General features: G+C 38.2%; 1 protein-coding gene across 2 annotated transcripts; it reads left to right on the forward strand.

The window, feature by feature from the left end:
* Positions 1–602: 602 nt before the first annotated feature.
* On the forward strand, positions 603–21,073 carry ANAPC4 (anaphase promoting complex subunit 4). 2 transcript variants are annotated; one of them, XM_062636520.1, is made up of 28 exons: positions 603–753; positions 1,314–1,419; positions 2,888–3,020; positions 4,170–4,244; positions 4,385–4,411; positions 4,507–4,551; positions 5,583–5,667; positions 6,048–6,158; positions 6,719–6,802; positions 7,044–7,130; positions 7,405–7,469; positions 7,563–7,605; positions 7,713–7,789; positions 8,225–8,325; positions 8,406–8,457; positions 8,757–8,812; positions 10,413–10,462; positions 11,318–11,374; positions 11,526–11,582; positions 12,144–12,237; positions 13,663–13,760; positions 14,892–14,953; positions 15,037–15,075; positions 15,163–15,264; positions 16,435–16,512; positions 17,310–17,480; positions 18,683–18,806; positions 19,253–21,073. In XM_062636520.1, exons 1-28 carry the CDS (start codon positions 646–648, stop codon positions 19,466–19,468), a joined length of 2,403 nt encoding a protein of 800 aa, XP_062492504.1. In that variant the 5' UTR covers positions 603–645; the 3' UTR covers positions 19,469–21,073. The 2 variants fall into 2 exon arrangements, with proteins under 2 accessions (XP_062492504.1, XP_062492505.1); XM_062636521.1 differs by having other exon boundaries at positions 10,413–10,459.
* Positions 21,074–21,364: the final 291 nt, after the last annotated feature.

A 21,364-nucleotide genomic window follows, 5' to 3' on the forward strand; every position in this document is an offset into this window, starting at 1 on the left:
CTTTCATTGTACATCATTACTGGCATAAAAAAAAAAGGTGTTAAGTAACCTGTACACTTACCATGTGTTTGTGTAATAAATATGTATGTTCAGGGTTAGCTGCCTGATTTACTGGGAATCTGAAGTTAAGGGAGGAGTTCTGCTGAGTGGTGAGGTGTTGGGGGGTGTCACTGCTGGCAGAGGTAGGGTATGTTGTAAAAATGGACTGCGTGCCAGTGCAGGCTATTTTGGGTGTAAGCGTAAGAAAAACGAGGTTTTGTGTTGCAGTAGGAGGGGAGGAACCTCCTGTGCTGTTAGTTGAAGTAGGAGCAGCGTTGCTTTGCACTGCAGGGAGGACAGGCTGGGCTTCCCTCACACAGCCACACCTAGCTGGGCCCTGGCCCGCCTGGGACCGCACCGCCGCTCCGATGCGGGGAGCGAGGGGCCCACGGCAGGCGGGTGCCACGGCCGTGAGGGCGAGGCGGGAAGCACCGCAGTACGCTGCTGAGGGTAACCAGGCCCAATCCGCGCCGGGGCGGGAAGCACCGCCTCCGGAAGCCGGGAGCGGAGGGCGGGAGACCGGCGGGTTTGCGGGGGTCAGCGGCGCCCATTGGAGGGGAAGGGGCTCGGTAGCCGCTTGGAGCACGGCCGGAGCGCCCCGCCGCAATGCCCGCCTTCCGGCAGGTCGGGGAGAAACAGCTGCCGCAGGAGGTGGTCTTCATGGCCTGGTCCCCCAAAAGGGACCTCATCGCCCTGGCCAATAGGGCGGGCGAGGTGAGTGCATGGCGACCGAGCTGAGGGGAGGCTCTGAGGGGGATGAGGAGGAAAGAGCTGCTTCTGCTGTGGCATAGTGCTGGGAGATAAGCTAGGTGCTGGGAATAGTAGATTTTTTATCAAGCTTCTCGATACTTCACCTTCCGTTTTTACTTCCTTGTTTCCAAACAAATTCACTGATGCTTTCATTGTCTGCAGCACTGGGGTTTTAAAGCACACGAAATTTCCTTTTTAGATTAAATCTATTTTCAGTTATATTTCTTTTATTCCCCCTGGAACTGCTGTTCATGCATGAAGACAAGAGTGTGCTTTCAGTTGTCCTCGGCTAGGGAGGTGTGGATAAACCCCTGTTGGGTACAGGTACAGCTTGTTTCTCTCTGTTGCTGTAAACAGTATACTGCCCTCCAAAACCACATAGGAGTGAATCTCCTAGAGGAGCACACAATATTTAAGCCACAGGCGTAAGAAGTGGTAAAAGAAGTGCATCTTGAACTGATTTACAGGCTGGTATTAGTGGGAGAATGTGGACTAGTCTTGTCTTGAATGTGTTTGCTTTGTAGGTTTTACTCCATCGGCTTGCAAACTTTCAACGAGTGTGGAGTTTGCCTCCAAATGAAAATACTGGAAAAGAAGTGACTACTCTTGCTTGGAGACCAGATGGCAAAAGTAATGTCAAGTATATGAGGTGATATGAGGCAATAAAAATCCCGTTGGAAATCAGTGAAAGTTGTGGTGATGATGCCTCCTGTCTGTGAAGGAAATTTTTCAGTAAACTTGTGTTTGAAGAGAATGATGGCTTAATTTTATGTAGGTTTATTCAAAGTAACAGGTTTACACTGTTGAAATCAATTGCAAAACAGATTTGCAAGGTGGATTTATGTGGTTTCAAGGAGCAGGAAGACTTCGGGGTCCTAACTAAGCAGAATATTTTTGTATGTAGTACAAAATTCATTGTGAGAGCAAGAGGCTGGTCAGGATTGACTGGAGAGCTTAGCTTATTTAACATGGGCTGAACTGCAGAGGCTACAATTGCTCTAAAAATAAACCAGAAGAAGGAAAAAAATAAAAGCCCTTTTCCTTATCAACAGAAATAATGCTAAAATTATTAGGGGGAAATCTTGGTTTGTTTTTCTTTTTGACACATTATTGATGGGAGATTGGGAACAATCTTCTGTGATGCGGGTGAAAACTACTCATATTATTTTATGATGGAATATGTGGAGTTTAAGAAACTTGTTTTTAAGCTAGTTGTCTGTGATTACAAGGAAGCAAGCGCAGAAACCTATGCCTGCCATATGCTTTACAGATGAATAAAGTTAAGAAGAAGGTGATGCACAAGTTGCTTAGCAAGTCTTAAAATTTTATTCTGTTGTAATAAAACCCAAACCTTCTTGGTGGACAGTCTTTATATGTAATTATGCAAATCTGCAAAAACCTGAAGCTTCTGCTGTGTCAGAACAGCTGTTAGAAGTCTTAGAAGCAGGTTCATAGAGTCATAGAATAATTAGGGTTGGAAAGGACCTTAAGATCATCTAGTTCCAACCCCCCTGCCATGGGCAGGGACACCTTACGCTAAATCATATCGCCCAAGGCCTCGTCCAACCTGGCCTTGAACACTGCCAGGGATGGAGCATTCATTCACAGCCTCTCTGGGCAACCTATTCCAGTGCCTCACCACCCTAACAGGAAAGAATTTCCTCCTTATATCCAATCTAAACTTCCCCTGTTTAAGTTTTAACCCATTGCCCCTTGTCCTATCACTACAGTCTTTAATGAAGAGTCCCTAATGAGCATCCCTATATGCCCCCTTTCAGATACTGGAAGGCTGCTATGAGGTCTCCACGCAGCCTTCTCTTCTCCAGGCTGAACAGCCCCAACTTCCTCAGCCTGTTCAACGTGTAGATAGATAATTGTGAAATCAGGCCTTTGACTTAAATTTATCACCTAAAATATGATACGAGTTCAAACTTCCATTCTAGTAAGTAGGTTTCAAATGAGAATTTGGAAGGACTGTACATAGACAAAGAAAATTCTGCCCATAAATTGGCTTTGAAGACGCTTCATTTTCTAGCTCAGTATGAAGCACTAAATTTTGCACATTGGTTATTTATACATTTTACTTGTCTTTCTCTAGTTCTGGCTTTTGGCCTTACTGATACCAAGCGGATTATTCTGTGTGATGTAGAAAAACCTGAAAGCTTGCACTCTTTCTCTGTGGACTCATCTATTACATACATGCATTGGATGGAAGTAACTGAGGAAAGCAGGTGAGTCTGAAAAACCCTGGAAGTAGATTATGGGCTATGTAGTGCCACCTTGCTAATAGTTTGTGCTTGGAACGTTACAAACAGTCATATAAAATAATATTATGTTACATAGCTCTGGCTTTTTTTTACCATTTGGCTAAAAATTTTCCTTTTTGTTAGACTAGAAATTTTCATACACTTATTTTTAGTGTTGATGTCTTAGTCTTACGGTTCATTAAGTTATACACAAAAATTGCAGTATGATCATTCTAGTGTTAGCTTGTGCATCCATTTTGCTTCAGTACCAATTAATTTATTAAGATAATTAATAATAATAATGTTAATCTGTTTCGTTAGAATAAGTATTATACTGAAATCTTTCTTCACTTGTGTTTTCAAGATCTTTAGTTTGGTGCTGTATCTTTCACAGTGTGCCTTTGGTGTTGCATTCAACCCCACTGGCAATTCTGTTGTGGGTTTACTTGCTTCAGGAAGTCAGACTGCCATTAGTGACCATGAGCTCTGTGGCATTCATGGTCCCTGTTTCTGTGGGCTTACAAAAACCTCTGATAAGCACCTTGTTGCAGTACTAGACAATAATTAAGTAAAACATTGATTTTAAAAAGGGAGGTAATGTTAGATCCCACCATCTTCCAGAAAACACCAGTCTTAAAATGTCAGGGAAATAACTGCATCTTAAGTCATTCTGCTCCTGATGGGAATAGACTTACCTCCTTATGCAGAATCTCATCCTTCTGGCATGTCTGAGGTATGGTATTTAGTATTGCAGTGTAGTCTTCCTCTCACTGTAATATGCCTATAGCTTTTCTGAAGTATAGGTGGGTTATACTGCAGGGTTGTACAGGGTTTAAACAGAAAGCCTTGGTCAGTAACTGTATTACAGGAGAGAAGGATTTGATGGCAAGCTACTGAGTCAGCAGATACAAACTTTATATTCTTCTTTGGTGGAAATAAAAAGGAGATTTTCAGACTTCTTTTATTAGTTTGATCATTTGATAAATTACTAAAGGTTCCATAAGGAATCGTCCTCTGATATTTGTAACTAATATATACGACCTAATGACTATATACTGTAATGCTGAAGTTAGAAATTCTCTTTCCCCCCATTTTACAGCTTGGGTGATAAAGACAGTCTTACTTCTTTTTCAGTGTTCTCACTTCCTTTTACAATGCTGAGGATGAGTCAAATCTCCTTTTGCCTAAATTGCCAGCACTACCAAAAAAGTAAGCATTATACTAATAAGTCTGGGAAAATACAATTTGTTGTTCCTTGTCTTTGTTTTGGTTATTCGTCTCTAATGAGTATGAATGCTTTGGATTAGAGGTTTGCTCACTGTTACTGAAAATATTTATTTTATTTTCAGTTACAGTACTACTGCAAAAATTTTCAGGTAAGAAATTGGCATTTTATCTCCCTATTTTTTATTTTGTTTTCTGGTGTTGAGACAAGCTGCATAAACCCTAATCATACATTTTGTATTTTCAGTGAAGAAAAGTCAGATGAGATTATGAAGCTTCTGGGTGATGCAAGGTAAATTCTGTATGTGGGTTGTGGGGTTGTTTTGTTGTTGGGGTTTTTTATTTAAAGCTATAAAATAATGCATACTAGTGGGGTTACTTTTATGTTATTCATAATCTGTATTTAAGGGTCCTGGAGAAAGGTTATGTAATGTCTTCTTTTTTTCATGTACAAAGGTATAGTTCAAAAATATATTAAAGCCTCTATCAGTTTATACTTTCCCTCTTCAATTTAGAGGGATTATAAGGCACTTTATCAGCAGCTGCTGTTGGTGCCATATATTCTTTTCCTTCGGAGAAGTTTCTTGGGCTGCATTTGAAGGCTATGTTGTGTTACTTAAGCTGGTCTTGGAGACATTAGTAAAATCTTGTTACAGATGGCAAATTCCTGTGAGTTTGCACGAGTGTGACAAAGTTAAAATTAGCTCTGAAATCAGCTCTTTTAGGGTTACTTTAAGGTAAATGTCTCTTACTGGGAAACAGGAGAAGCTGGAGAAAGTGTAGCTTAGCAGGCTGAGACTGGTTTTGTGGCATGTTTGCGGTGCATTTTTGAGGAGTAACTTGTTTTTCCATTTGCTTTTTTCACTGTTCTTTACAGTCTCACCACTGAGAAGCATCCTCCTTATTAAAATAAAAATAAAAAAATAATGGCATCTGTCTATCGCCAGTTATTCCTTAAGACTGTATTGATAGGTGAGCTGCTGCTAGAAACTGCTACTTTTTTTCTTTTGGAAGATGTAACATTAGTGAAGAAGGACTTGTCTGCCTGTATGGTTTTTTTGTTTTTTTGTTTTTTTTTTCCTCCCTATTTTATCAGTTAATTTAGTAGTTACTCATTCTGTAAATGTTAGAGGAGGTCTTATCAATGGCACTGAAACTTGTTTTGTTTTTAAACTTCTTGACATTAGCACAGTGTTTCTTTCTGTTCAGAGATTCTTTAGAGGATCTTTAGTAAAGGGATGGAATTTAAGTGTAAAGAATTATGTTTGTATGCATTGTAATTTGTTTCACTGTGCTCATCAACACATTCTTCTATTTTTATAGGCTTAATGCTCTGGTCCTTGGTGGCAGCTGTGGATTTATTGAGATTTATGCTTATGGAATGTTCAAGATTGCTACAGTAACTGGGGTATATTACATTCCTTTCTGTATCTGTGTTTCATAATACACCAGACTATAGCTGAACTGAATGAAAAAAATTCATGTGTATGCTTACATATAAGTGAAAGCAGGTTGCTGAGTTTTAAAGGAAAGAATAGTTGTTTCTCTTGATTGGGTTGTGTGGCTATTGTTGGAAAGATCCCTGGTGGTTTTGACATCTTGTTTCAAATGAAACGAAGTTCAGCGTTAGGCCACAGTAATGAGTGTTTTTGCTCCTGAGCAGTAGCTGAAAATTCTGCTTTGTTTTTGCATGTTGTTGACCACAGTTGTCTTTGTATGTGTGAGAGCAGTACATACATCTTAGAGGAAATGCAATATTTCATTAACTTTTAAACTGGAATCCTTTAGGTGGCAGGTTCTTGTCGTGGACTATGTTTGTCTAGTGATTTGAAATCACTGTCAGTTATTACAGAGATACGAGACTCTTCAGACAGCGAAGCTGAGATAACATATTTTCAGGCAAGTAAAGTAACTTTAAAATGTTCTTTATAAGTGAAACTGCTTTTCTAATTACTTTCTGGTATCTTTATTGCTTTCTCATTATTTGTGGGGAAAAAAAAAAACCTAACTACTATTTCCAGCCTTTCTGAAATTCACAATTTAGCTTTTGGATTTATCATGTAAACCTGCAGCTTCACCAGTGAGCCTGATGCTGCTGATCTGAGGCATTCTTTTACAATATTAGTTTAAATTAGACATTCATTTTTTCAATTACAGTTACTCAGATTTTCTTCATTCTGCGTACAAAGGCATATCAGTAGTTCTGTTGATTATCTAGTCTACCCAGAACAGTCATCCTTGAAACTATAACTCTTACAACTCCAAAATGATGAACCTTATCAAGAGTTTTTTATAGATTGTCGCTTTGAATTAAATTTATTTCTCTCTTAAACTTTAGGAAATGAGAAATATCAGGTTTTCTGCTGCTTCTCCCTATCTGTCTTTTAATTTCTGTGATCTAAAATTTCTTGAAAGACAAATAATCATCTGTAAACTGTTGTTTATCTCATTTGTTATAGCTGGACACTAGTCTGTTATCAAGTTACTTACCTGAGGTAACTCGAATGGCCCGGAAATTTACTCATATTTCAACTCTATTACAGGTACAGTTGTGTTACAGTATCCTCTTAATATCACAGTTCCTACCAGCCTCAATATTCTTAATGCAAGTAAAATAGATGTTTTCTAGTAGGAAGCTTAAGTTGGTTTTAAGTAAATGTAGGCTTCTAACTTGGAATTTGGTAATAAATGTTATAGTGTAGCTTCACCTGGTATAATAACATCCAGTTCTTGCATGTGTATTAAGGGAGGAAAAAGGGAATAACACTGATGCCTGTATTACAGTATATAAAGTTGTCGTTGACATGCATGTGTGAAGCATGGGAAGAAATACTGATGCAGATGGACTCACGACTAACAAAGTTTGTCCAGGTACTGTGGCTATCAAATAATAGAATCAAATAATTTCTTTATTTTCTTAAGAGCAGATTATTGGTGGTGGCAAACCTCTTAGAATTTTTACTGGGTAATACAATTGAAAATAACTTAAAGTACTAGAAAATCTCCAGAGATCAGTAGTCTGATTTCGGCATTCAGGGATGTGGGCTGGGTATTCCAATATACTTTAATTCAAGTGTTTGTGAGATTATTTGGTAGCCTGGATTTAATCTCTTCACCAATCTATTTCAATCATTTTGACTGACAGGAAAAGAATACAACCACTTCTGTTCAGGATGAATTTATGCAGCTGTTGTTATGGGGCAAAGCAAGGTAGTTACTGTTGTTTTATCTGAGTATGCATTTGCATTTGATATTGAAATACAAAAGGAATGCATATTTGGTTCTGTCTCCCATCCCGTACAGTCTGGAGCTTCAGGCGTTACTAATGAACCAACTGACAGTAAAGGTATGTTAATATTTAACATATTCAGATAATTAGTTCAATATATTTTAATCACTATTCTGTTAAGTTAACATAACGTTACTATGTGTTTGTGTTTCTTTTTGTAACAGGGCTTAAAAAAACTTGGTCAGTCCATAGAGTCTTCCTATTCCAGTATACAAAAGCTGGTTATAAGTCATTTGCAGAGGTAAGTCACAGATTATCCAATGAATTATAGATAAAATGGCATATTATCTGCCTTGCTGAAAAACAGTATGCATATTGGTGGTTCTTTGTAAGTAGGTGTGCTGGTGCAGAGACCATGATTGTGACAAAATGTGCTGTTTTGGGTAATGGAGAACTATTGAAGTATTTTGAACAATCTTCATGCCATGTCTCCTGTATGTCACTGCCTGGTGTGCTTACAGGACATGTGCAAAATATTCACACCAACTTTGTGTGGTAGCTAAAATCATTAGGACAGTATTTGCTTTTCTGTGAAGTGGTAATTTTACGTGCCCAACCACCACTCTCTGCAAAGCTCTCCTCTTTGCACAATAAATGATGAAAACATAGCATGTAGTGAAGCAGTGAATTTCCAAAGGGTGCTAAAAGATGATTATTCTTTCTTCTGCATTCCTAGTGGCTCTGAGGCACTGTTATACCACTTGAGTGAATTGAAAGGAATGGCTTTATGGAAACAAAAATATGAGTCTCTGGGATTGGATGCATCTGGAATTGAAGGTACAGTAATGTGTGTGCTACTTAACCAACCCTGATTTCACTTTTGAAAGCTTAATAATAATGGTTAGCTCTTCTTGCAGAGGCTATCACTGCTGTTGGTTCTTTCATCCTGAAAGCAAATGAGCTGCTACAGTAAGTATAATGTCTGGAGAGTTTATAAAATATGCTTATTGAGTCTTGTATCTAAGGAAAAGCATGTGGCTGGGAATACAGGAGGTTGGGAGACCAAGGCTTCTCTGTTGGTGGTGAGCTTATATCTTGTCTCACTGCAACTCAATGATTCACACCCCAAGAGCAGTCTTAACTTGGAAGGTTGCACTGGGCACTTAAAAACCCTGCTAGTGCTTGCAGACTTTTCTGTAGTAAAGATGGGGCTTAAGCCTGGAGCAGCTTATGACATTTGGTAATTTCTTTTCTCGCTTCTTATTCAGGGTTATCGACAGTAGTATGAAAAACTTCAAAGCATTTTTTCGATGGCTGTATGTTGGTAAGCTTGATGACACAGTAAGCATCCAGTATCTGTTTTGTACTGTAAGCATTGCAATGTTGGCAAGTAATTAAACCAGCCTTAGATATGATCATCTGTTTATTTCTATCATACAAAATTTCTGAATGTCTAAAAGGTTACAGTCAAATAATTATAATATTGCATAATACGTATGTCATGGTTTAAACCCAGCCAGCCAGTTCATTCACTCACTCCCCCCTTCTTGCCCTCCCCCTACTCCTGAAGGGTCAGAGAGGAGAATCGAAAATGCAACTCCCACAGGTTGAGATAAGAACAGTTTAGTAACTAAGGTATAACACAAATCACTACTGCTGCCGCCAGTATTAATAATGATAAAGGAAATAAGGGCTTGAAGGGTTGAGCGGGGCTGGAGACTGCCTGGGAATCCCGGGTGGCCTGGCTAGCTCAGTTGGTAGACCATGGGCTGGGGGGGTGAGTTATCAGAAGGGCTAGGACTGGGCAGGGTGGGATGAGGTATCAGTTGGTGCTTGGTCGGGCTGGTGGGGCGAGTTATTGGTCAGCTGGTGCTAAGGTGTTGTATTCTCTTCCCTTGTTATTTCCTTTATCATTATTATTATTATTATTGGAATTTGATAATTCTCAATTAAACTTACTGTGTGAACAGTGGGTATTAAATATATACTTATGCTGTAATGATGCTCCAGACTGTTGTCTGCTTCGTGAGCAATTTGCTGGTCTTGACTTGGAGAAATTAAACTAATATATAGATTACACCATATTTGAAGTATAGTCTAACTCTCCTGACTCTGTCACTTGTGCTGTTTTCTCCTGGGGAGACCTAGTTAACCGTATGGTTATGCATACATGTAAACAGTCTCTGAATGTCGGGATACACTTAATAGTCACTTCCAGTTGTAGCTGAGTAGCTGTAGGTAAGATGTCAGCAGAAATTGCTATATATTAGCCAGCCTATTCTTGTTAAGTGGTTATGAATAGGTTTATAATGTTTAATTGATCTTTTTAGAGCTACTTTACAAAAAACTTAAGCAGTCTTAGCAGATACTGTAAAAGCACCAGGAATGCCATATTAGCACTTAATAGCAAGAATGAAATAATTAATTTTTAAAATTGCAGAAAGTAGAACTATCAGAGTTCTCTGTCATAATGTTAGAACTTTCATTATTTAAATGTTCACTGTGTTTGTTTGTGTTGAAACTAAACAGAGAACTGTTTATCTAAGCCTCACTTATTTAAAATTTTAAAGCACATTATTCTGGGTGTGACACTGTTCATGTGTTTTATGTCTGTTTTACTACTCTATGTACATGAATACATTCTTATGAACCCCTTTTCTAATATTTTCAGTCTTGTACAGGCTACAGTGCAGTTGGAAAACATTAAAGATAAATATTTGCCAAGACTTGTATTGTAAGCTAGTGGAGCAAGTGAGGCTTAATTTCAGTCTCAGTTTTACAAATTCTTCCTTCCAGACTTTTGCTTCTGACGTATTAATCTTTCCTGTTTTATTAACAGTGGTTTATTACATAGCCATGGAAAATTAAGAATATTAAGAAAACATATTAATATTAATGCAGTAAAAATATAATTTTTCCCTCAGCCATGTTGAGGATGTCAGAAGATCATGTGCTTCCAGAGCTGAACAAGGTAGTAGTAATTTTTTCTAATAAATGGTGGCATATTCTGTATTCTGCTTGCCTTGAGTGCAAGGCTGAAGGTTTATTTTTGTTCCTAAACTTAAAGGATAGTGTCTGTCATTTCTTTGAGAAAGTTGATGCCTGTAGATTCACACTAATATGCTGTCTCACATGAATTACTTTTTCTGTTTTCATTGCAAATACTACTCTTTTTTTTAGTACGCTGCATGAATTTGAGACCTCTGTACAGCAGCTCTTTATATGCTCTGAATGACTAACATAATCGGAATACAATTTTAACATCTTTACCAGTGCCCTTTTAGGGGAGGTGGAATACACGTGCATCAGGTTTGCAGACACCATCACAGTAGGTGAACTAGTTAATACACTCGAAGGCAGAGGTGCCTTCCAGAGGGAAAACAGATAAATAGGCTGGAGGAATGCACAGGTGGGGACAAGCAAGGACAAATGCAAGGTTTTGTCCTGGGTAAGAGTGACCACCTGCAATTGCACAGCAGAGCCCCAATTGGCTGAGGAGCAGCTCTGCTGGGATGGACCTAGGGCATGAGCCAGCAGTGTGCCCTGGCAGCAAAGGTGGCCAAGTAAACAGGGCTGTACTAACAGGAGCATGGACAGGACCCTCCTTACTTAGCACTCATCAGATTGCATCTGGAATACTTTCTCTGGCTTGAGGCCCTCCTATGTAAGACAGACATGAATAAACTAGAGTGAGTTCAGCAGAGGGCTCCCAAGCAGGTTGGAGCCTGAAGCATGTGTTCTTTGAGGACAGGCAGGGGAACCTTGTGTGTTCTTGTGTATTTCTTATCCTTTGCTTTTCTCACTGTTTGTTTTTTTTTTTTCCTTTTAGATGACTCAGAAAGATATCACGTTTGTTGCTGATTTTCTTACTGAACACTTTAATGAGGTAAGTTACTGGTTTGCCAGGTACAGCATCTGACTGTATTTTTTTTTCCAGCTGAAAAATCTTGTGATAAAATTACACAATCACCTTTTTGTACATTACTTCTCAGTAACTTTGAGTTTAAATAATGGGTTTGTTTGTATTATTTTTTCAGGCACCAGAACTTTACAATCGTAAGGGAAAATATTTCAATGTGGAGAGAGTTGGCCAGGTAAAGAACTAGGGAATAAATGGCAAAAGAATAAATGAGAAAATCCTTAGATTAAGAAGATTTAAAGCTGTGTCCACTTTTCATCTTTGTCCCTTTTGCTCTGTGTTGCATATTCCAGTAATGGTAATGGAGAATATTTTAATTGTTTTCACCTATTATTAGGAAAAGTAGTGTTTAAAACCATATCCTATATTTTTACCTTACACATGCTGTATTTTTAGGGAAAGTGAAGCTTCTTCACAGCCAGCAATAGTAACATAAAACTGAAATGTGTTTATTTGTCTTTATGCCATTAATCGCTGTATTTCAAAGCACTTGGTTAAAAAATCAGTTTCCTATGGAACTATCACTCTGTGATCTCAGACAATAGTTGATTTTTCTCACTGTTTCTAAAAGGGGTGGAGTTTAAGTAGTTTAAAGACTACACTTAAGACTAAGTAAAGACTTAATATTAAATTAAGATGAAATGTTTACCAGACTTGTGAGGGGTGATGTTAGAGTTGAATTCTAATGTCCCTTATTCTTAAAATGCAATCAAATAAATGTCTGCTTCTTTTCTAGTACTTGAAAGATGAAGATGATGACCTTGTATCACCACCTAATACAGAGGGAAACCAGTGGTTTAACTTTCTTAAAAACACTACTCATCTTAAAGGTAACCTGTGCTTTAGTGAAAAGTTTAACAAAGATACATGTAGAATGTTACCAATGTAGAAGAATAATCTGTTTTTCATGCTTATGAGTTATTTCTATTTCTATAGTGTTAGTCATCGGTCTTCATCTGAGCAGAATAAAATAAATGGTCCTTGTTATTTTACAGTTTTTATGTAGTGGCTTACCCAGTCAATTAGCCATTTTCTGGGTATGAGGAGTTTCCTACCTTCTTATGTACCAGTCTCAGAAATGTTGCTTGGAAGGTATCCCAGGAGAAACCTGGTTTAGGAGATCTTAATTCCAGTTCAAGGAAGTAATAATTATGCTTAGGTCATACCTGGGGGAATTGTCCTTATGTGTTCTCTCTCACTGGAGTCTGAGGCTATTTTGTTAATAGTTGTGAAAAAGAAGTAAGAGACTAACAAGCTGATGGCAAAATATTTCTTGTTTAACTTTAGAAACCATAGACTGTGAAACTTATACAGCATAAGTTGTCTTGTAATAAAATTTGCTAGAGCTGCCTTTTTCTGCCTATTTAATTCTAAGTGGTTTTCTTGGTATTAATTTGGTAAGTATTGAGATGATTATAGGACAAGTAATGCTTCTGTTGTTGACACCTTCTACCTTTCTTTGATGTAATTTATGTCATTTTTCCAGCTAAACACTGGAAAAAAACCAAGTTATGTACCTAAAATAGATTGTGAGATTATCTCCAAAGCTAAATGTCTTCTTACGAAATTATTCATTTTGTAAGAATGAATCAGTCCTATAAAAGCCAAATCAGGGCTACTGTGAAAAGTATGGAAATAATTTTGCTTAAACAAGATACTTTATGAAAACTCAGTTTCTAGATCTCAAGTAAATGCAGTTCCTTCTTTTTGCAAATTTGTTTTCTAATCCAGTTGGTTACTTGAGTTAGAATTTATAATCAGGGAATAATTTAGACAGTCACCTAATCCAACCAAAGAAGGGCTAATTTTGAAGCTAAAGTGGGTTGCTCAAGGCTTTATGCAGTCAGGTCCTTTGCATCTGCAGGGGTAGACTCTAACCTCTCTGGGCACGCTGCCCTTTCATGAGCACTTACCAGTCATTGTGAAAACTCTTCTCCTTATATCTGACCAGAATATCCTGTGCTGGAGCTTATGGCTGTTGTATGTTCTCCTCTCCCTAAGTTTGAAGATGATGTCTTTTGTAATGCCTCCTTTCGGCAGCTGAAGAGACCAGTGGGTTCCTCCTTGATAGCCCTTGCTTTTCTAGGCTGAATGAACCCAGCTCCCTCAACTTCTTATAAAGCATGTGCTCTAGCCCTGTGACCATCTTCTTTGACCCTCCACTGGGGTCATTCCAATTTGTCACTTTAATAATAGTATATTACAGTTTTTACAGAGATACAGGCATTTTTCACATGGGCTTTATCTGTTTACAGAAAGTCCACTTCTGTTTCCCCACTATCCTGAGAAATCACTGCATTTTGTCAAAAGGCAAATGGAAGGGATCATTGATCAGTGTTTACTAAAGCCAGCGGTAAGTTCAATTTATATGAATTAGAACTTTATTCTAGGGTTAGCAGTCAACTGAAGGTAGTAGTCGTGCTTAGTAAGGCCTAAAGTTTTAATCTTCGCCTTTGAGTGCCTGCGATTTAGGTGGTAGTATGCCGCTCAGCTTCATTGCTGCCAGGATGTCTCAAGCCTTTGGCCAGGGAGACCATAATAGGGGATTTTTTGTTTCATGTCTTACGTTCCCACATTGTTGGGGTCTATTTTGAATGTTAATCAACTTGGTGTATGTGCTGTGTACTAGATAAATGTATTAGTTGGCAATACATTAATCTGTACATTATGAAGAATCATAGGGTCATAGAATGTGTTGGGTTGGAAGGGACCTTAAAGATCTAGTTTCAATCCCCCTGTCATGGGTGGGGGCACTTTCCACTAGGTCAAGTTGCTCAGAGCCCCCTCCGACATGTCCACGTCCTTCTTATGTTGAGGACACCAGAACTGCATACAGTACTTCAAGTGAGGTCTCACAAGAGTAGAGTAGAGGGGCAGGATTGCCTCCTTTGACCTTCTGGTCACGCTTTTTTTGATGCAGGCCAGGATACAATTGGTTTTCTGGGCTGTGAGCGGGTGTTGGTGTTGTTGAGGTCAGTGTTGAGCTTGTCATCAACCAGCACCCCCAAGTCCTTCTCCTCAGGGCTGCTCTTAATCTGTTCTCTGCCCAGACTTGTGTTTGGGATTGCCCCAACCATTATGCAGAAACCTTGCACTTGGCCTTGTTGAACTTCATAAGGTTTGCATTGGCCCACCTCTCAAGTGTATCAAGGTCCCTCTGGATGGCATCCCTTCTGTCTAGCATATCAACTGAACCACACAGCTTAGTGTGGTTGGCAAACTTGCTGAGGGCACACTCAATCCTGCTGTTTGTGTCACCAGCAAAGATGTTAATCAATGCCTAGTGTATCAAGAGACAGTAGTGTTTACAATAGGGGTGTTTATTCCAGCATAAATATTGGTGGAGTTTTTCAGATGTACTCAGGTGGTTTTGGTTGGTTGGTTTTTGGTTGGTTGGGTTTGTTTTTTTTCCTTTTCTTTAAAATTGTGTACAATTATGAATAACTGGCTGCATTTTTTGGCCTATTTTCATTGGTTTTGTTAGGATGTAATTGGAAAGTCAGTGCATCAAGCATTCTGCATGTCTCTTTACAAAACTTCTCAAAGGTATTTATTTACATTATTTCTAATGCTCAATTGCACAAAATTACAGCAAGTTTTAATAAACTAGTTTGTTTTTTTCTTTTCAGTGAAGATTCCACACCTCAGTTATTTAAATTACCGTTTCTGTAAGTATGCTGCTATTCCTTGTCCTATATCATTTACCAGTTATTAAAACTTAATCTGCATTTTCATTCCCTTCCCTCACATTACAGGTGGAATGACAAAACATCCAATATACATTATGTTCTCTTCACCATGTTAGAAGATTCTATTTCTAAAATATACATTTTGAGAAGACATACTGATACTTCTAGGTAAGAGGGCAAAATTGGTTTGTGAGGTTTTGTACCTATGTACACAGGCAAAAAAAATTGGTTTGTGAGGTTTGGTACCTATGTACACAGGCAATCGCAACTCAAATTTATTTGTAAAAAGAAGGAATAAGCAGCATGAATACAATTTTTCGTGGTTACTAGAGAAAATGAGGAAGACATTAGGAAGTACAGTAGGAATCCGCAGCAGGAGTTTGTATTGTGTTAGACACAAAATCTAATCATAAGACCGAAGATGGTTTTAGGCTTAGGAAAAGAAATCAGGCTCCCTTAGTTTTGCTCCTCACAGAATTACTTACTTATGCAAACTTGTGGAAAATTACAGGGAATCGTGCTTTCAGGGTTGCTTTGTCTTACTGTCAATGTTGGGTTTTTTTTTATTAACCACTTGCAACCTTTGACTAACACCTTTCAGTACTCTAGGGAAAATGGGAGGTAGTGCAGCAAATAAAATACGTCTTTGGGGTGTAGTTCTGTGGACCTTCTAGAGCTTCCGTGTCCAAGATGCAGTTTGTCACTGCTTAGTTGTACTGATACACTTCTTTAAGATGCATTCTGCCAAGTGGGATCACTGAAATGATCTGGGTTTAGAAAACAGCAGAAATTCCTCCTCCATAAAATACTGATTATTATAATCCATGTCATTCAATTTGAGGAGATAATGAACTGTGGTAGGGGTGGGAATTTTAAAAGCAAATTTACTGCTGAAGAAAATGCATGGTGAAGTTATCTTCTGTGTTTTCAGTTGAGAGATAATGATGACAAAATTACAGCTTTGTAGTGTAGTTCCTATCCTGTTTCCTCCCTCATTGATACCTAAAACAGTCTAAACTCGTTTTCTGTAGATTTGAATATCAAGTAACTCAACAGACCTGAGACTAGGACAATTGAAACGAGTTCAGCAGAGAAGAACTGTATCCCACAAGCCAGACTCAAGTTTCCTGTTTGACTCCATTAATCGTATTTTGGTGAAGGCAGAGGAAATCGAAAGGTTCTTATCCACCAGTTGCATCATTTTGGGTTGTAGACTGGTATTGTGCTAACCTTAGCTAGGCTTACACCATCTCTTATGAGAGTTGCCTTTAGAGATTTTGGATTCTCTATGAATGGAAAAGAAATTATCAACTGAGATAATGAACACTATTATTTTAGGTCTGTCAGTAATGGAATTCTTGCAGTAGAGTTTGGAAACTTCTTGAGCAACAGTATACATGAGAGCTCAGACTCCAGGTCAGTATATTGATTTCTCTTGCAGAACCATGTTTTCTTATGTTCCTTCACATTAAGTTAAATTCTGAGACATTATAGTTTGGTTTTTATCCTGCAATTACTACTTCAGTTGCTGGACCACCTTGTAATCCTTGGGTGATTTGGGCTGTAGGAGATGGCACAGGTGCATGAAGGTGCAGGATTTTGAGAGTCATTTGTGAAATTGCATTTCATCACAAGATCAAGTATATTTTAGTTTTCTATCTGAAAACTAGAGTTTTTAGCACACATACAAGAAAGCGAGCTAGCTGGAAACATATTTTGCTTCTATCTGTGATATTCTTTAAGTAAGATGGAGAGACACTTGATATGCCCAAATGAAAGCATCCTAAAAGGTGTGGCAGACTAAGCTCATCCTTTTCATGTAGAAAGGTCAGATGTGATTGCCCTCAGTGTCTTCAGATGTGTTTCTAAATTTTCTTTGGTGTTTGTGTTTACTGTTCCTTACACTTCACCTGAACAGAGACAAAATAAGATTACTAGTAATTCTTCTGTTTTGGGGGGAGGGGGTTATGTGTTGGTTTGGTTTTTTTTTTTGTTCATTTGGGTTTTTTTTCCCTTCAGAATAATTTTTCCTGCATCACATAGGAGTCTGACATGTTTATAACTGACTTTCAGTGTCTTAGCTGCATGACTGACCTTTTTACCATTTACAGTAAAGCGCGCTGTTAGCTACTGAATAATTTTTAACATGAATGCTGTGTAACTTAAAATATTTTAGTTCTGACTTTATTCCTTTCTAAATTATTTTCCTATAGATGCTACAGTTGTTTAGATGCACACTTCTATGATGATGAAACTGTAACTGTAGTTCTGAAGGAGAGCATGGAACAAGAAGGAAAGGAGAGAGTGTTGGCTCAGTTGCCTTTATCTTCAGTATACACTGATGAGGACCAAGATAGGGAATTAATCTGGGATTCTGCTAGAAGGTACTGAAAAACTTTGAGCAAGTTTGAAAATGTAGAACTGAAAAGCAGATTAAACAACTATTCTAATCGTGTACAATTGCTCATGCCTTGTGTGTGTGTAAATGTTTTAAAGACAAAAGTTGTGTGCCAGGGGAGTGGGATGCAGAGATGGAAGCTTCCTAAAAATTTGATTTGTGGTTTTTGGGGGTTGGGATTGGTTTTGCTTTTTTGAGACTGAATACTACATGTGCATATGGCTTTTGTGAAATGGGAGAACCAAATGAAGACATCCTGTAGATTCAGAGGTAATCTTTTCTTTAGAGGATGCTAACTTTGCTAGTTAGAATACTTGAATTTAGGGTGTTTTCAGCCTATTTGCTCATATACTTCTGCCTTGTAATAAGGATATGCAAATATTTCTTCATCCTTTCCCTGGTAGTCACACATACAACTATTGTCGTCTTAGCCCTGAAAGATAAAAACTGATGCCTGTGTTGGCTTAGGGAGAGAAGAGCATCTGGGGGAAGTGAACTGGCACACACCTAAAAAAAGACCAGTGTTGTTCAAGTGGTGAATCTGATCTTTTAGTTGTTGAGCCTCACTTGCTTTTTCTTTTTTCTCGCTATGCATATCTGGTGGATTGCTTAAAAGACATTTTTACTTCAAAACAAAGAGACATACTGAACTGTAAATATTTCTTTTTATGCCACAAAGAAGTTGTGTATTGAAGAATTAACAGAAAATACTAAAAGTAAGTTCAGACTAATCCTGGCCACTGTAGTAGGCAGGAGGCCCTTCACACAGGCTCTGTGAATGGGAAGAAACTGGAGTAAAACATCTTTGAGAGGTCATGGAGGCTAAACTTTTATGTAAGTGAAGGCATTGCCTACAGGACTTTGTTCAGAAACCCCTTCTCTTGCAGAAGAAACGTTTGAAGGATGCCATCCTCATCCTCCTGCAGTAGCTGTTACTTGTGGGAAGATCAGGCTTTACAGCTCCCTTCTCACCTGCTGTAGTCTTTTACTTCAGATGAAATACATTGTGTCTTTGCAGTTGGATCCCCCTCTTTAGAATATCCATAGCAGCATTACAGTGGTTTCAAATGATAATCTGCTTGTTGCATATGATATAATAAAACTTAGACATAAAAAAAAACCCTGGACTGAGATTTGTCTTAGTACTGGAATGGTACTAACTTTGTGTTTCCTTCTTCCTGTGTGCAGGCTGGATGAGCAAAGTGGTGAGATACCCACATGTACTGTCATCTTGGAGAATCAGTGGAGAGTACTTGAGAATATGAAAGCTCAGTATGTTTCTGTAAATGGCATTAGGAAAGTTTCCTGTGTGGTAAGTACAGTATCTGAGAAACAGCTTGTAAACTGTTAAACAAAAGATGTTATGACTGGAGAGAGTGATAACCTGTGTCTGCTAATTTAGTAAGAATTAGCAAAGAAAAAGAAAACATTTCTTTATAATAAATAACCAATAATATTTTATAATTAATAAAATAGTAAATGAATACTAAAATATTTATAAATACGTTATTCTCTTATGATCTGTTATAAATGTATTGGGATACAGTCATACCTCTCTTGTAACACAGCATGGAAGACTAACAGAAGTTGATGTATCTGTTTGCTTTACTTTTCACCCTGCAGAGCAATTAAAAAGTTGCTAATTTCCTCAATACTTCCATTTCAAAGAAAGGACATTTTCATGGCTGACATTTAAGATGATATAGGTGCTTTTTTAAAAAAAAATTTATTAATGGAAACTTCTTAATGTCTCCATAGCTAAGTTCAAATCTCCGTCATGTGAGGGTGTTTGAGATGGATGTGGAAGATGATGGAGAAGCTGAGGAAGAAGAGGAAGAAGAAACAACTCAGACTGCAGCTGGGGAACCTGATGAGCTAAATCAGTCTGCAGATAACCAGGACAATGTGTGTGGTGCGTCTGCTGAAGAACTACCTGATGAAACTGAAGAACGTGAATCAAGTCTGGATCCTTGACATAGGCTTTTATTTTGGTAAAGGGACAAGACTGTAACCTAACTTCAAGCTGTTCAGATGATGTACCCTGTACCTACTCAAGCAGCTGTAGTAGGATGTTGTGCGTCAGAGTTCTGTGTTGATTCTCAGCTAAGACTGTGTTCTAGAGTGCACTTACCTGACCCTTTTTTTGTCTGGCACATGTTTGGTATGAACTGAATTTCCTTGAGAGGTTTTTCCATTTACAGTTTTTTATAGATGAGGAGAAAAAGAAATGCCAAATGATGTTTTTTGTAATTAACCTATTCAGTCCTGAATACTGTTAAGATAAAATGAACTTGTATGTTAAAAACAACAAAATTCAGAACTGAATTCTTTTCTTTCAGACTTCATGTTCTAGTAATGGGTACAGAAGCTTCCTGTAGAGCTGAAATTTAAGAGTATGACTAACAAGCTTTCAGATCAGCATAAGACTAGTTAGACAACAAAATTTAAAGTTACAACAGAGTATATTTTTTTTTATTCTGGTGTAGCTTGCTTTGTCATGCATAGACTTCAGCATGATCGTGTTGCTTGCTAATTTATGTATTTCTCTAGGAATGATGGAGTGTTAAGTAGTAGCAGCTAGAAACAGCATTTAGTAATCTAAAATGTTTTCTTCCCTACTAGCTGTCAGTCTTCGCTTACTCAAAACTCATCTTTTTAAATTAATAATTGCCGCTAAATGCGTGATCTTCCTTCAAAACAGTGAGTGTACTTTCTGTCTGTGAAGAGGACCAGGTCTTATGCATATGCTCCATTCTGTATTTCATGAATAAAGAAATCTGAAATTGCTGTTTGGCATTGCAGAGGTCATATACCAGGCTTGTCGTCTTTGTCCTGTTTTGAAATATGCCATTTTAAAGTTACTGGTTTTTAAAGTGGACTTGTGAAGGTTTTGGACTGTTTGAGGAAGATCCTTGTAAACAAAGCTGTTCAGTTCTGAGACTTCTTATTTTTTCATTTTTCAGCTGCTTGCTGTTCAGTGTTCTCATCTAACAGATGCTGAAGGTTGAAGGCACAATGAAAAGCTGTAGGACAGAAGGAGCAGAAATGCCCATTCGAAAGTGCTGTGGGCTTTCTGTGTAGAGCAGTTGCTCTTGATGAGAAATTGCAGCTAGAACAAAACCCACTCAGCTTAAGCCTGGCCTTGTGTCCTTCCAGGAAACTATTGCTTCTGACCTAACTTTAAAAATTGTCACACTACAGTGCTTGGAAACGATTGTTCTGGTGTGCTTTCTTCTGAGCAGTTTTAGCCCATGGGCATATAGAAATCAGATCTGTCCTGCCCACTATTGTTTCTGAATTTGTGTTGATAGCAGGTGTGTCCATGCCACAGGGGCATGCCCTTCAGAAATCTTGTTAAGGTGGTTATGCATCTTTCTAGTCCAGTCTTGGATATACTTGAATCAATGAAAGTTTTGTTTCTGACTGGGATAAGTGCATGTGCACTTTGTACATTTCACAGTGACATGATACGAATGCAGTAGTTTAGGTCAGTGCTTCTGATCGCATTGCTGATCCTTCTGTCAAAATTATTTTTATTTTCTTCCAGATTTCTGTAATAATAAATGTGTCTGTAGTGTGCTTACGGATCTGTTTTCAAAAGGGTGATGGGAAATACTTGATCTAGAAGTTTTTCAGGATTTTGGTGGTGTCTGGATGCAGTGATTTCACTTGCTGCTTTGATCTCTTCATCGTCTTTTTTTTAATGCTTGAGTAAGCCTTTTTCTGCTGGGAGTACTCATTCTTCCTTGGCAGTTTTGTAGGCAAAAGAACTTGTATGTTCTCATCAAGTATGTACACAATATAGTGTTTGTCATACTAATCTTTAGGTCTTCTAAGAGTCATTTACTGATGCCTCTTTTTTAATGTCTA

The sequence above is a fragment of the Pezoporus occidentalis genome, unplaced genomic scaffold (assembly GCF_034315485.1).
Source record: "Pezoporus occidentalis ecotype Australia unplaced genomic scaffold, CSIRO_AGI_Poc_V1 ctg48, whole genome shotgun sequence".
Taxonomy (NCBI): Eukaryota; Metazoa; Chordata; class Aves; order Psittaciformes; family Psittacidae; genus Pezoporus; species Pezoporus occidentalis.